The sequence below is a fragment of the Canis aureus genome, chromosome 3 (genome assembly GCF_053574225.1).
Source record: "Canis aureus isolate CA01 chromosome 3, VMU_Caureus_v.1.0, whole genome shotgun sequence".
NCBI classification, from domain to species: domain Eukaryota; kingdom Metazoa; phylum Chordata; class Mammalia; order Carnivora; family Canidae; genus Canis; species Canis aureus.
Genome location: NC_135613.1, coordinates 23690261 through 23705863, shown reverse-complemented (window position 1 = coordinate 23705863; position 15603 = coordinate 23690261). Strand labels below are relative to the sequence as shown.

General features: G+C 55.4%; 1 protein-coding gene and 1 long non-coding RNA gene across 2 annotated transcripts in view; one reads left to right on the top strand and one right to left on the bottom strand.

Moving 5' to 3' along the window:
* Positions 1 to 514: 514 nt before the first annotated feature.
* Positions 515 to 9450, bottom strand: LOC144310320 (uncharacterized). Its single transcript, XR_013376042.1, has 3 exons — positions 7360 to 9450; positions 4433 to 4544; positions 515 to 3200 (listed from the first exon to the last, which is right to left on the bottom strand). It is a non-coding gene; the product is annotated as an uncharacterized LOC144310320 (long non-coding RNA).
* Positions 9451 to 9614: 164 nt separating this feature from the next.
* The window catches only part of SLC7A5 (solute carrier family 7 member 5), a 32472-nt gene continuing 26483 nt past the window's right edge, over positions 9615 to 15603 (top strand). The window contains exon 1 of the mRNA XM_077891090.1: positions 9615 to 10173. Coding sequence (XP_077747216.1) covers positions 9630 to 10173 — 544 coding nt within the window. The 5' untranslated portion in view covers positions 9615 to 9629. The remainder of the gene's footprint in view (positions 10174 to 15603) is intronic.

Here is a 15603-nt window from a genome sequence, read left to right as displayed (position 1 = left end):
TGCAGGGTGAGTTCTCCCCACAATCCAGGGCAAGGTGGGAGCAGGTGAATGTGAGAGTCCGCTTGTCCGCACCTTGACTAACACACAGGGTCAGCTGGCACGCCTGCTGCTGAGCAGTAGGGATGCCTGGCCCCAAGTCCATGGAAGTGTCAGAATGTATGTCAACAGGAAGAAAGCTCTTCTGTTTCCGCCATACTTAAGATATGTTCACCGACTGTTGCACTGAAGATTAAAGCCGTGTGTTTTTTCAATGTCAAGGTGATACTTTGTCAGAATTTCCTGTCAGTTTGGGATTTTTTTTTTTTTTTAGTAGCATTGAAACAGGGAAACTTCTTAAGTAAAGTGAAATCTTCTGATCCTTTTACTGAATTCTGGGAATTCAGAGGGACCACCCTACAGGTGTTCAAGGTCCCCGAACACATAAACACAAATCAAAGGTATAGACATCAAACAGCAGGCATACAGCTCAGGCTGCACACACATATCCGCAACTCCAAACACGCAGTTTCTCCAACCATTTACTGAACCCCTCCTGCCAGCGTGTACCAGTCAGTGAGCAAGACAGTAGGGATATGTCAGTGAACAAAACAAGAAAGCACACCGGGCCCAGCCCCCGCGGAGCGTGCATCGGTGGGAAGGCAGCACAGAGGCAGGGGATGTGAGAAGCAAGTGTGGAACACACTAGAGTTGGACCAGGGCGCCAGAAAGTGCAGGGTGGAGGTAAGAAGTCGGATGCCCAGTCAGGGTGGGCCTCATGGAGGAGGTGACATCTGAGCAAAGATTTGCAGGAGGTGAAGAGGTGAGCCTTGCAAATCCTGAAAGATGGTTCTGGAAAGTTCTAGAGGAGCAGAGACCAGCATGTCTGGATGCTGTAAACAAGGGGCAAAGTAGCAGCTGGGGAGGGCAGAGATCCGATGGAGGGGACCAGACCCAGAGGGGCCTTGGGGGGGCATGCAAAGGTGCAGTTCATCCCCAAGGGGAGAGAGGAGAGGAACAGAGTGGGGCGCATGTCACACATGCTCCAGATGTATGCCTTGTGGTGACCCACGCCACAACGGGGGCAGGAAGCCCTGGATGCTGCAGATGTTCTTGCTCTGGCTTCCACCACCCTGGCTGTAAGAGCCAGAAAACGTGGGGTGTCGAGGGTATGGTCAAGGCAATGATACACAGCTCAGAGGACAGGGTTTGCTCAGCTGGCCTGGAAGTCGGGGGCAGAGGTCAAGGGGAGAAGGTGGAGGGACCTCCACCCCTTGCAGCTCCGACTGTGCCTCCATGGCCTCAAGGTGTGAGAGCAACACTTTCAATTGACTTTTCCCTTTTTCTACTCACTTCTACAATCTTGGAGGGGCCGAGGGCAGTGACATGGACGCATGTGTGCACCGCACTGCTGCATGGGGAGGGTGCAAATGTCTGGGGTGAGACTCCCAGCAGGCAGGTCCAGCCCCAGGGGCCCAACCTTGGGGAACTGGGGCGGCATTGGGGCCCAGCAGGCAGGGCCTCATCCTAAGGCCGCCTGAGTCCTCCTAAGCTGCTCTGGTGTGGGGGCCAGAAGCAGCCCAGACCCTCCTGCCACTGTCCATGTCCACTTGGCTGGGAGCAGCAATGGGAACAAGATGGCTCTCCTTGCCACTTCCTTCTTGTGGGCCTGAGCTGGCTGCTGGAGGCGGGCTAACCACTGGGAGCTACCTCCTCCCCCCATTGCACTCCACAATCAAGGAAAATTCAGGGTGTGTGATGGCCTGGAGGTGGCCAGTCTGAGGAGGGTGGAGACCCTGCAAGCTCACATCTGTGTCCCCAGCAGGACCTCCCTGCCCGCACAGGGCAGCACAGCCTCCGTCCATCTGTCCCTCCTTCTACCAGAAGATGATTCTGCATGGAACTGCTCTCCCAGCTGCTGGCACCGTTGGTGTCCACAGGGAAGGCCAGACCCCACAGAGCTGGGCCCATGGGGACCGATGGGGGCTCTGTAAGTCAAGGACCCCGTGGGGATGCCATGTGGACGGGTTAGGGCTGGATCTCCCTACACCCTTGACAGACTAGCATGACCGACCAGGTCAGAGAGGGGGCCCATGCACAGGTGCCCACCCTTTCTAAAATATTTCAGAAACCAAGAAGGACCCATCCGGCCTCTTCTGCCTCTGGTGTCAGCAGTGGTCCTCAGCCATCCTCATTATCACTGTGTCTGGTCTTCACAGGCTGGGACACCAGTCACACTGGGTCAGAGCCACCCTGCTCTATCACGATCACACCTTCCCATACCTCTGCAATAACCTATTTCCAAATGAGATCACATTCTGAGGTATTGGTGGGTAGGATTTCTGTCTATTGTTCCAGGAGGATATAACTCAACTGGTGTCAGTGAAAGAAGGTGGAGGGCCATGTCCCAAATGAGCCCGTGCAAGGACATGCAGGATAGATGCCCAACACTAGTTGCATATTATCCATGTGAAGAAATCAGACTAGGACCCAAATGTCCAGTCAGTGTTCTGACTTGTCAACACAGGCCTTTGGGATAAACCCCCAAGAGAAGCCCAGAGTCCCAAACCCAGACTCCTTGGAGGGGGGGAAGACCTGAGTGGTTGGGTAGTCAAGGGTTTGGGGGATTAATTGTGCCAGAGACTGGTGGGGCTGTTGACACCAGCTGGTTATAGGCCATCAGGTCGCTGGCAAGTGTAAAGGGTCTCCTTTAATTGTCAGTGGTCACAGGAGGGGAGACACGTTGCAGCGAGCAAGAGAGGTGCATTTCCAGAGGCTCATCAGCTGCCTGACGTGGACATTCCTGCAGCTGAGACCACACCTGGACAAGGAGCTGTAGCCAGGCAAGTGACCACACCCAGACGAGTGACCACATCAGAAGATGCGTGAGTGTAGAACCACTTCTTTCCACGTTTCCTCTGACACACATTCCAGCCCAGCACATGCTGGGAAAGAATCAGAGTCTGGAGGCCCAGCACCCCAACAGCCGGTCCGCCGCAAGGCCCTGGAGGCACACCTTTCTAGTGAGACGCTGATCTTCTGATCTTCGCCGCCTCTGCTGCTCTGCGGGGATGCAGGATGCGGGGGCTTCACCGTCGGCTCCTCCCACCGGGTCTGCTTCACAAAGAGAAACGGAATCTCCAAAGTTGGGTGCAGCATTAACCACAGTGGCAGAGGCCACATCTGAACCCAGGGCCCCCAAGGCCAGGCTGGCACTCTTTTCTCTTGTAGGTAAAAAAAAATACATAACATAAAGTTGGCCATTAGCTAGTTTAAAGACAGTTCCGTGGCATTTAGCACATTCACATCGTCATGCAACCAGCACGTCTATCTGCTTCCAGGACATTTCGTACCCCCAAAGAGCACCTCAATCAGCAGTCACTGCCATCCCCTGGCCCCCCCACAGCTGCAGTACCTTCTGTGTCTGTACATTTGCCTTCCCTGCACATCTCACACACACAGAACCGTACAAGCCCGCGAGCCTGCTGCTTTCCCTGAGCACGAGGCTTTCACCGTCCATGTGTTGGCGGCTGACATTTTCCCCATCTATCTGCTGACGGGTGGGCCCGAACTCATCCTCCCTGTCCCTGCTATGGCCTCCTGCGTGATCCTCAAGAGCAGGCGCTCTTTCCGAGCGCATCCACAGGGCCAAGCTCAGGAACAAAGCTGAGAAGTGACGTATGCATGAGCCCAGTGGCCGATGGGAAGACCGATGCCTGAAACACAGGCAAACTTTTTATTTTTTCACTGGGTTGTGCCCTAAATGAAAACCCAGCCCTATGATCTCTAACTTTGATGCTGTTACTCAGAAATTCCCCGGGGGCTTTGGATGCCATCTGGAGCTACAAAGACTGGGACCAGCTCCACATCTACAAACTTGAGAAAGTTGGGTGGCCTTGCTGAGCATTCCAATGAAGCCAAAAGGATTCTGGGAAGGGAGGTCAGGAGTTCTTTCCTCCTCGAGAGCGCGGGATGATTCCACCTGAGGACAATGGAGCTGCAGGCAGCCACCAGGAGCAGCAGAAATAATGCTGCCCATAAACTGGAAGTATCTGTGTGCTTGTCCGTCTGGCCTGGAGTGCAGGTGGTAGGGCTGCCTGTGTAAGAGGTAGAGTTAGTGTGGCCACAGAGGCCTAGCTAGCACCCAAGACCCACCTTGTGGTGGCTGAAGCTGGGGTTGGCCACTTACTGAACTCACTGGGCCTTATTTCTTTAGCCACACACAGGGCCTCGCGATGTTGCAGAACTTAAATAACATACAACGTCTACAAGTCCTGGCCCGGGCCAGGCACTCAATATGTGGCCGCTGTGCACACACACATCCACTCAGAACCTCGTTTCAGATATTACTGAGGGCAGTCCTGCCTTTTCAAGCGTGTAGACAGGAAAAATGAACAGCTGAGCGCAACAAAAGCATGGCTTTTAAAAACAAATTTCCAGAAGAAAGGACACTTACCTTGTGAAAAGGACACAAATATTTCTCGTGGGATTGAGAATACACAGACCGGGCAGCTGCACAACGGGGGCAAGTTTCCACATCAATGTAGGATTTTTGGATCCGCTTTTTCCTGGGAAAAAGAATGAGTTCAAAAGGAGAGCAAGGATCTGATAGAAGTGTAAATGCCCAGGCCCACCCCGCTGTGCGTGCGACTGAAAGCACAACCCTGGAGCGGCAAGCAAACTCTCATGGCACTAGCTAAGGATCACCTAATTTCCTCTGCTTCCAACTTTCTGCGGGCTTGCCATCCCACTGCTGTGGCTTCGAAGCAGGCAGCATCGTAATGCAGGTTAACCTATCGGGGCGGGCGGCTACTGAGCTGCATTCTGGCACGCTGTGACCTGCTGTATATGCCTGATCTCATTTATACCCCCAAACAAGTGCTACTGCTTCCCCAGTTTTACAGATGTGTAAGCTGATCCCCTGGGGAATACCCAGGCACACCGCTGGAGGCTCCTTTTATTTATTTATTTTTTAAGATTTTATGTTTTATTTTTTATTTATTCATGAGAGAGAGAGAGAGAGAGAGAGGTAGAGACACAGGCTCAGGGAGAAGCAGGCTCCATGCCAGGAGCCCAATGCGGGACTCAATCCCGGGACTCCAGGATAGCGCCCTGGGTCAAAGGCAGGCGCCAAACCACTGAGCCACCCAGGGATCCCCTGGAGGCTCCTTTTAAAGCCAGGCCCCTGGCCACGCTGCATGCGGTGAAACAAGTGTCATCTGAGTCAGCTAAAAGCAGGGGCACCGATGAGTACCACCCAGGGTGCCAAGTAAGCATTTTAAACCCTGTAAACAAAGTGAGCCCCTTGTCCATCGGAGCAAAGATTCCGTCTGCAAGGCAGAAAATCACCCTACGTGTCTGTTTTGCAAGTTTTATTTACCCTGAAGGGACAATAGGCTGGCTTTCAGTGAAGCATACCTGGCGATGACTTTGCTGGGAATATTTGTGAAAGACACTGAATCCACTTCTGGTGATTGAAGATTTGTAAGGCCATTCAACTCTCCCTGGGCAAGGGGGCCAAACCTTTCCCAAGACCAAAAGCATCAGGAGTGTGCCCGCAAACCAGCAATTTGGAGATGAAGCCCGGTGAGTGGGAGAGAGACTTCCCATAGATTCCCACCTCCCCCAGGGAGGAGTCGCAAGTCAGGCATGGCAGAGTGGCATGCAGCTGGATTTGCAAGGGAGCCAGAACTCGGAAGTTGCTCATGTGTGTGCCGTGGGAAGTTTTCTTTCAACCTGGTGCTCTGTGAAATGAGGCCTTTAAAAAAGATTGAGAACATGAAGAAGTATATGCTTACTGTAGAAAGTTAAGAACCAACAGGGAAATATAAAGAAATTGTTGTTCATAACAACCCCCTGACCCCTACGCGTGCACGCCTGCCAGGAGATGGCTGCTGTCACCATGTCAGGGTTTAAATGATCAAATTAGCCATTTTGCAGACCCATCACCACTCCTGGTGGCTACTACTTACGGAGTTGCTCTTCTGTAACGACACTGTTCTTAGTGCTCGATGTAGATTAGCTCATTTGTAGTAGGAGCTCTGATCCCCACTGGGAGCATGGGAAACCCAGGCCCAGGGAGGGGCCAGATTTGCCCAGCTCCCTGAGCTGGTGACCCAGCAGACGTGGGGCGCGGGGGTGAGCTCAGGAGCCTGAGCCCAAAGTGCAAGGATCACACTGCTGCTGTGAAATCCCCCACCCCCTCCCCACCCCCCAGGTTTGTGGAGATAGGATTGGCAGGTATACTGTATTAGTTTCAGGTGCACAGTGTAAGGAATCAACAAGTGTATAAACTGCAGAGTGACCGCACGGCAAATCTACCTCACACCTGTCACCTCACATAGTTACCAGTCTTGTTAACTGCAGTTCCTCGCTGACCCCCATCTTTGCCAGTTTCTACCGCTCCGAGTTTGTGCCTTCTGACTCCCCTCGCCCATTCCCCCGCCCCTTCCCACTTCCCATTTCCTACACCCCGGCATCTTGCCACCAGGGCAGCTTTGGAGATGCCAAGAGCAGGCAGGAAGAGTATGCAGAGTGGCTACAATCTTGGCCCAACGTCCAGTCAGTCTTCCAGCAGCCAGGGGGCTTGCAATGGGTTCTCTTCTCCCAGCATTGGCCCCAGTGCCTCTGAGACTCCAAACAGGACAGAGAGGCCACCCAAAAGGGATCATAATAACATGCAGCTCTGCCCTACCCAAGCACAGCGTATGCTTTCTTCAAGGCCAATCCTCCCTGTTCCAAGAGGCCCTGGGAAATGTTCCTCCCCAGAAGAAGCAGTAGCCTTGAGGCCTGGTTACACCCTATACCTGAGAAACAGGAACTGCTCTTCTTCCAAAATGGCAGGTTCCCAAATCTCGAAAAAATAGAAGTGAAGCCTCAGTTTAGCCAGACCACATCAAGAGTCCCCCAAATGGGGCTTTGGAGAGTGTCATATCCCATCCTCCTCTTCAGTAAATCAAGACTAGATTGTGCCAGGAAAAGGCTTTCTTTCTTTTTTTTTCTTTCTTTCTTCCTTTTTAAAAAGATTTTATTTATTCATGAAAGACAGAGAGAGAGGCAGAGACACAAGCAGAGGGAGAAGCAGGCTCCCTATAGGGAGCCTGATATGAAACGCAATCCCAGGACCCCGGGATCACAACCTGAGCCGAAGGCAGATGCTCAACCGCTGAGCCACCCAGGCGTCCCAGAAAAAGTTGAGCCACCCAGACATCCCAGAAAAAGACTCCTTCACATCCTTATATTTAATGGTTCCCCTCTATTCCACCATGTGGTTAACAGCAACATCTACAAAAGCAAGTCTGTTGGATGTTTGGTTTATTTCCAATATTGGTGATTATGTTTTAAAGCTATAATAAACCACCGTGTAGCCAAAATATAGCTTACTCTTTACTTCCTTAGAGAAATTCCCAGAAGTGGAATTACTAGGTAGAGGGCACAGGGCTTTAAGGCTCTTGGCAGAAACTCCAGCCAACTTTCCTCTGTAGAAACGTTCCAGATATTTTCCCCACCAGCCTTCCTGAGAAAAAACAACACAGCTTTTAATAAATTAGCTCTTTAATCGGGCCACCAGTAGATGGCACTCTTTGCTAAGATTTTAGAGTCGGATTTCAGGGTGATGGACTTTAAGACCTTTCAACTTGCTAGAGAACTCTGAGACTCAAACACGTGGGAGCAGATTTGCAGGAGGAAATCACGGACGTTATCAAATGAAAACCAATCGGCAGTGTTGCGTAACCGTGGGATCCTGGGATCCCAGAGGATCTTGAAAGCACTGCTGGGGTGTTATAACTCAACTTGCGAAGTCATGTCTCCTGCATCTTTTCAGGAGTCCTACAGGCAAGACACCAGTGCACCTGTGGGTCCCTCGGCCTCCCTTGTTAATTCTCATCCCCGGAAAGCTGAACCGGACCCGTCTGGTTCCTCCTGACCAGCTCTCCAGGTCCTGGCAGCACCACCGGCTTATCACAGCCGTAGTTTTGCAGTTCCACGTGTGATTATCGACCGGCTCTTTGGTTGTTGTTGGAGACCCGCCCCATCGTGTGCCTGGAGTCCAGTGCAGCGCCGGCCCAGGGGACAAATCCTGAAAGGCCTGCTATGTGGATGTAGGCGAGGTTATTTGGGACCTTGCCTTAGAGCTCGGCCACGTGATCGCCTTCCTAGAGAAAGTCTAGCCCATTTGGACACGGTCAAGTTTTAGCTACTATGGGTGACAGAAACAGAAATTTAGCAACAGTCTAGAGATGAATAAACCATAGGAAGGAGGGCGACATAAGAGCTAGAAGTCCACACAGGCTCAGGGGTCCTCCAAGGACAGGTTCCAGCCCACTTACTGGTCAGACAAGCTGCATTGCCCAGCCTGCCCTGTTTCTCAGCTACAAAATGGCTCTAATCAGTCTGTGCACATTGTTGCCTCCACACAGCACCTGGGGCCTCACACGGGCTCAGTGAGTTTGCTGGGCCATTGGCCATCCGCGTTCAGGCCCGCCCACTCTGAAAGGACTGCAGGAAGAGCAAGAGCGGAGAGATTTTTATTTCCCCTAAGCCACCACTTTACGGGTCTTGCCAGGGAACGTTTGTGTTGTGTGACCCTTCAGCTGCTGGGATTTCATTTAGTTATAACGCAGTGGATGTTCGGCCACCGTGTTGGGGGATCCGCTGGTGGTCCAGGGGAGGAAAGTCCAGGGTGATGCGCCCTGGCTAAACTCCCCAGGGATGATGGGACTCTGGTCTTTCCCTGTGCACATGTCAGCGTCATCAGCAAGTACTGGGGATCCTGTCCTGCTTCCAGGCCCAGGGTAAATGGTGACCTGGGACCTTGCAGCCATTTTCATCTTGAGGAAACAGAGTAAGGACGCTTCACCCTACAGTCCGCTTTTGAACTTGTGCTAGACTTGGGAGCAGGGTCCTCAGGGTGCTGCTCCCAGGAACCCCTGCCCCTTCAAGTCAATAGAATCGAGCTCCATTTCTGGTTTCCCAGAGTCTAGGTCGCTGCTTCTAAAGCTGCATGGCCTGAACTCTGCTCCTTGGCAGGGAGAGTCCCCTTAGGAACTCAGGCTGTGGCCTTGGCCCTTCCCTCTTCTGGGCGCTGCGCTCAGTGGTGCTGTGTGTAAGGAGCACCCCGGGCCCCGCCTGGACAGCTCCAGCTCCCCCGGGAGGGGCGGTTCTCCACGCGCTCCTAGTTCCCAGGTCTGCGACAGGCGTGGGCCGGGCCGGGGCGCCCATTACCGCGGCTCAGCGCGCCCCACCGGCCTGAGCGCCCGGGCAAGGGGCAGGCAGGAGCCAGGGGTTGGGCAGGCGGGCCCGGCCTCGCGGGGGCCTGGGGGGGCGCGCACACACCTCCTGTAGTCCCCCCGCCCCGCCCCGCCAGCAGGTGTAAGTTGGCGCCACACCGCAGCAGGCGAGAGGAGACCTCGCGGAGCCAAACGGCGGGTACCCGCAGAGGCCGGGGGCGGGGCGGGGCCGGGGGCGGGGCCGGGGGCGTGGCCGAGGCGGGGCGTGGCCGGGCCGGGGGCGTGGCCTGCGGCGGCGTATAAAGGCGCGGCGGCCGTACGGCCTGACGCAGCGGCCTGCAGCCGCGCGGGGAGCGGGTCCTCGCTGGGCGGCGGCGCGCGTGCGGAGGTGCGGCCCGGCGGGCGGGCGGGCGGGCGGGCGGCATGGCAGGCACCGGCCCGAAGCGGCGCGCGTCCGCGGCCCCCGCGGCGGCCGAGGAGGAGGAGCGGCAGGCGCGGGAGCGGATGCTGGCGGGCAAGCGCGCGGACGGCGGGGACGGCGGGGACGGCGCGGAGGGCGTGACCCTGCAGCGGAGCATCACGCTCTTCAACGGCGTGGCCATCATCGTGGGCACCATCATCGGCTCGGGCATCTTCGTGACGCCCACCGGCGTGCTCAAGGAGGCGGGCTCGCCCGGGCTGGCGCTGGTCGTGTGGGCCGTGTGCGGGGTCTTCTCCATCGTGGGCGCGCTGTGCTACGCCGAGCTGGGGACCACCATCACCAAGTCGGGGGGCGACTACGCCTACATGCTCGAGGTGTACGGCTCGCTGCCCGCCTTCCTCAAGCTCTGGATCGAGCTGCTCATCATCCGGCCCTCCTCGCAGTACATCGTGGCGCTCGTCTTCGCCACCTACCTGCTCAAGCCGCTCTTCCCCACCTGCCCCGTGCCCGAGAGCGCCGCCAAGCTGGTGGCCTGCCTCTGCGTGCGTGAGTACCGGCCGGGGTGGGGGCGCGGGCGCGGGGGTCGGCGGGGCGGGGGCCCGAGCCGCCGGCGGCCGCCTCCCGGCGCGGCCCACGTGGCGCCCATTCATCGGCGGGCACCTCCTCTGGGGAGCGGGGCGGTGAGTCAGCAGGGTCCCTGCCCCAGTCCGGGGCGGGGGTGGGTGGGGTGGGGGTGGGGGGCGCTCCACTTCCTCACCTTCTCCATTCACGTGTGGACGGGGAGGCTGAGCTCACATCCCCTGCCTTCTGGGAGCCTCCGTGCCGGTATGAAGAGCGCATTTCCTGCCTGAGAGGCCCAGTGCCCGACTGCTCAGACCGAAATTGTAGTTAAAAAAAAAAAAATCATTCATTTCTGGCCCTGGAAAAGGGCTTATCAGGGATCAGCAGAGGCTGGCTGGTACAAAACCAATAGTGCCAGAATTCGGGGGTGCTCTTTTAGGCAGCGGTGTCAGAGTAAGTAGTAAAAGATGGGGTGCGGTTGGCTGCAGATTAAATTTGAGTGTTGGGGGCGGAGGGTGGGTTTCAGGGGGAGGTCCCACATTGTACTAAAAACAGCCCCGCGTCCTGTTGCTAGTGATGGGCATGGTCTGGGTGTGTTGGTGGATACCGTCCTGGTGAACTGTCTTCAGTGGTTTGCAAAAACAGTTTGCTTGTGGAATTTCAGGGGGAAAAAAATCTTTTGTACCAAACGTCGTGTGATTTTCTTCTCTTTTTTGGCTGTTGGCACTGTTTACACCGACCCCTTGGCCAACCTCTAAGGACTCTTGCAAGATGGAAGTGTCCTGCTTTCAGAGCTGCCACCTGATGTGAGGATTTGCCTGAATGTTAATAGTGCATATAGGTCCAGAGCTAGCAGGGCTACATGTAGGGTTGGGGTCCCAGCCCAAAACTCAGGGACCATGTAGTTATTAGGAGTGGCTTCTGATCGGCAGTGCCTGCTGGTGCTGTGGGGATTTGGGCGTGTGTGGACCGAGCTTCCCACACGAGCCACCTGGTAGTGTGGGGGCACACACACTTGATGAAGTGGTGAAAGTCAGTGCAGCTCTGCTTGACTGCCTCACATCACACGCTTTTCCGAGACCCTGAACAGAGCAGCCACGCCGGTGAAGGAGCATTATTTGCCTTTTTTGGGTCGGTCTCAGTGATGTGGATCTCAGCTTAAGAAAAAACATTTGTCCAAACCTAGGAGGTTGATCTGCTTTCTGGTGGGGCTTGGGGATGAGGGTTTTATGGGCCGACATGTTGAACTGAGAAAGGAAAAGCCCCTCTAAAGGGAAAATGACTCACTAGGATACTATTGTGTTATAATATGATTTAATGTTTGTGTCCAGTATGTAGTGAAACAGATAGTCTTTAAAGCCCTGTTCTTTAGTCTGTAAAAATAAGTTCCTTTTGGAGCGGTGGGGAAAAAAAAGTTCCTTTTTTAAACTTTGGGGTTTAAGTAGACAGATTGCAGGGGCACTGCAGTAAGTACAGCCTTCCCCCCCCCCCCCCCCCCCGCCGCCCCCATGTCACTGTGTCACTCCTGGGCCTGGCCAGGAGCATGTTGGCAGTACCCCTGCCAGTTTAAGTTGTGAATAAGGGTGAGGTTTTCCATGTGCTGATCAGCCTTTGTGGCTGTTTTTCCCTGAACCACCTTATGAGTGTGTGACGTGGGTTATGGGTGGCTTTCTCTGATGGAAAGATTTTCAGGTACCGAAAGGGACTCGGTGTCTGCAAGGGTAAGCGCTTGCCTAGGGCCTCACTCTCTGGGGAACAGAGGCTGGTCCAAGGTTCACAGAACTCAGAGCTGTTCTGAACTGGGCACGGGGAGAGGTTATGATGCCCAGGGAGGTAGGCCCACACTTGTTGGGGTGCCTGAGAAGGCAGTGAGGAGCCACAGAAGAGTTTCCGAGTGTCCTCTAAGTATGGCACAAAAGCTGGCTTCTAGGATTTCTACTTAAGAGGAAGGGCATTCTACCCCCTCTCCTGGGAGCCCATCCCCACAATGGTACAGGCCCCGGGCCCCACAGCGCCCCATGGGAGGGCCTGGTGGCCCACGCCTTCCTGTGTCCAGTCACAGGGATGCTAGAGCAAAGTTCTCAATTGCTGGTTGGTCTTTTCAGTGCCCTGGACGCAACCCACCAGTTTCTGCTTCTTAAGAATTGGTGCTCTGAAACAGGTATGGTCCTGCTGGTAAAACAAATGGGAATGAAAGCCTTGTCCTTTTTTTTTTTTTTTTTTTTTTAAGATTGTATTTATTTATTCATGAGAGAGACAGAGACATAGGCAGAGGGAGAAGCAGGCTCCCTGCAGGGAACCCGATGTGGGACTCGATCCCGGGACCCCAGGATCACGCCCTGAGCCAAAGGCAGACGCTCACCCACTGAGCCACCCAGGCATCCCAAAAGCCCTGTTCTTGTCGGTCTGATGGCAATGAGGCTCTCGTGTTTCTCAGTCCACCAGGAAGATGCGAAAAACTTGCTCCGGGAATCTTGATGGCTGTATGGGACTGGGCATGGGATAGCTTACGTTATCGCTGAACAAAAACTTGGTAGCATTTGCTTGAAACTGATGATGCTGGCTTTTATTTGGGGGCAAAAGTCCCTCAGACTGGAATCAAGATTCTCGCCAGCCTCAGTGTATCCAACCTTCCTGGGCCAGCTTTCTCCATAAAATGGGTCCCGCGGTAGGAGCACACAGTGCCAGCTGGCCCAAGTCCAGAAACCTGCTTGGGTCCTTTATGTCAAGAGAGAGGCCCTTACAAGGGTCGGAAAGGGCCATGTCCCTCATGGTCACTCCCTATCCTAGACACAGAGGGGTCAGGCAGGTGGCTGCAGATGGCTGGGCGCCTGCCCTCCTGTCCCCTCTCCCTGTTGGGTGTGTGTGGGGTGCGACTGGGCCCACTGGGACAGTCACGGCTCAGACTAGCCAGGTGCTTGTAGAACTCGGGTTGTTCTGCTGGTGGCTCTGGGTCCCCTTCAGGGTGGAGGCCCTTTGTGGGGTCTGGAAAGCACATTCATCTGCCTTCTCATGGGAGACAGATGGGGTTGCCAAGGCTCCCCTCAAGTGGGTAGGACCCCACCATGCCCCTGGTTCGGGCAGATCCCTGTGTGGTGGGGGTGGAGGTTCCTCTGGGGACATATGACCTTAGATGCTTTCTACCTGCTGTCAGGTAGAGCCTGTGCTCTGCATGTGAACAGACCTGGGTTCTGCTCCCAGAAATTCGCGTGGACCTCTCAGCATAGTTTCCACATCCGTGAAGTGGGAATTGGTCACAGCTCTGCCTGGGTGACTGCGAGGACTCTCGACCACAATGTGCTTGAGGACATGGCACATGGGGGGCCCTGGCCACACAGTGGCTGCGATTTATTCTAAACGCCACCCTCTGCTGTTCACTTCTCACATCTTGAGCTGCTCTAGAACTTGTTCTTCTCTGGTTTAGCAAAAAGAAGGAGGGAGAGAGAATGGAGAGAGGGCAGGAACGAGCCACAGGCAAATGCCAGCGTCTCCCTCTGGGGCTGGGGTCTGAGCTGCGAAATGCCTGTCACACAAGAAGTCGTCCCTTCCCGCCTCGGGGCAGGAGCTTGGCTGTCCTGTAGGTGAGGGGCACAGATCGGGGTGGCTTTGGCTGGTTGTGGGTTGGGGCCAGCCGATGTGAGGCTCAGTCCGTTGGGTGATGACCAGAGGGGGAGGGGAGGCCAGGGCTGTACCCTCCCCTGCCGAGTCTTTTCCATCAGCACCAGGTGGTCTTCTACTCCTAGGGGTGTGGGGCACTTGCACAATGTGTCCACCCCTGGGCCTCCTGGTTCAGGAAGTCTGAATGCCTGCCAGCCGCCAGGGCTGGGCCCCTCTCTGCACGAGGCAAAGGCTTCGGGTGTTTCCAAGTTGTTGGCGACCCCAGAGTCACAAGCTGTGAGCTAAGTGCAGACGACAGCCCACTCATTAGTACTGAAATCCAACTTTCCCAGCCAGACAAGAACGTGCTCTGGCCACCAGGCAGGTCACGCTGATCACAGGACTAGGGCTCAGGCCTGGGGCGACTTCACAAAAGCACGTGACCTCAAAGGAAACGGGACGTGCTGGGTGGGCATGTCTAACCCTTTTCTCCCTGGGTCACAGACCCTTGGTAATCCGATGGAATGTGCAGACTCGGCCCAGAAATGTGTGCCAGGCATATTAACTCCACAGTGTACATGGCCAAGGGGATCTCACACCCGCACCCCCCAAGGGTTGCAGAAGTGGATCTGGCGTCTCTCAGCTGGCGTGTGTGCCTGGACTCACACCTCTCCTCACATGCTCCTGCCCCAGCCTTTGAAACTAGTGCTGTCATCCCTTTTCTATGGCCAGGGCAACTGAGGTAGTGGTGGGATGAGGGCCCGGAGTTGGGACTGTGCTTGCTGAACTGCCTATTGTCATCACACGTGTGGGGACTCATGGTTGCATCTTTGGCGGGAGTGGCCCATGCCAGGGTCCTGGGGTGTCCTGGACACGCCTGGATACCACATCCAGGCATCCCATCAGTCAAGGTAAGGAGACGTGGGGATCTGAGGTTTGTCCCATCCAAGACTTTTTGGGAAGAGTGTAGGCTTGTCCCCCGGATGGGGGTGCCAGACCCCTTATGCACAGCTGGCTGGGGAGCCTTTTGTCTTTCCTTTTTCTTTCCATCTAGATCTTTACCTTGCAGAGGAGCTTCTGGGGCAGGGTAGGGCCACAGCTGCCTGCTGGCACACCCCTTCTGTGCCTAGGCTGACCTCCAGCTCCATTGGCCTTCTGTGACCCACAGCAGGTGCTGGGAACCAGGGGACTGTGTGATTCTGCACCCCTAGGGTACATGACCTGCCTGGGCCCTCTCTGGATTGCTGGCCTACAGTGCTGCCCAGAGAACACTTGTCCCCACCCCGGGCTTTAACCCGCTCACAGAACTATCCTGCCCTTTCCCGGACCACTGTCCAGTCCAGCAGCTTTTTGGCTCCTGGCACATGGTGAATTCTTGCTTGGAGGATGGCTATCCCGGGAGGCCCTCCAGCACCCGTGTGCCATAGGGAGGCATCTTCCCCCCCCCCCCCCCGCCCCTGCCTGTCCCCGCACACCTCCCTCCCTGCAGGGCTGTTTTTGGGGCCACACCCGCCCTTCCCGCCATGTGAGGAATTGGCACCACCTCCCCTCTGGGCTCTTGGAGGGAGCACGGTATTCGCAACCTGATCTGTGCTCTAAGTTACCCTGACCTTGGTTGCTGGCCGACAACTGTCGCTGCTGAGACCAGCTGATTGTCTCTGATTGTCAGTTACTCAAAATGTAGCCGGTATAGGACTGAGGCACTGCAGGGAAACAGGGGCCTGAGGCCCACTGTGACCTTATGGCCAGCCTCGCGTGTCATCCATGCCGCGTCCCAGGGCTGGCACGGGATTCGGCCTTCAGCACAGCACAGACTCA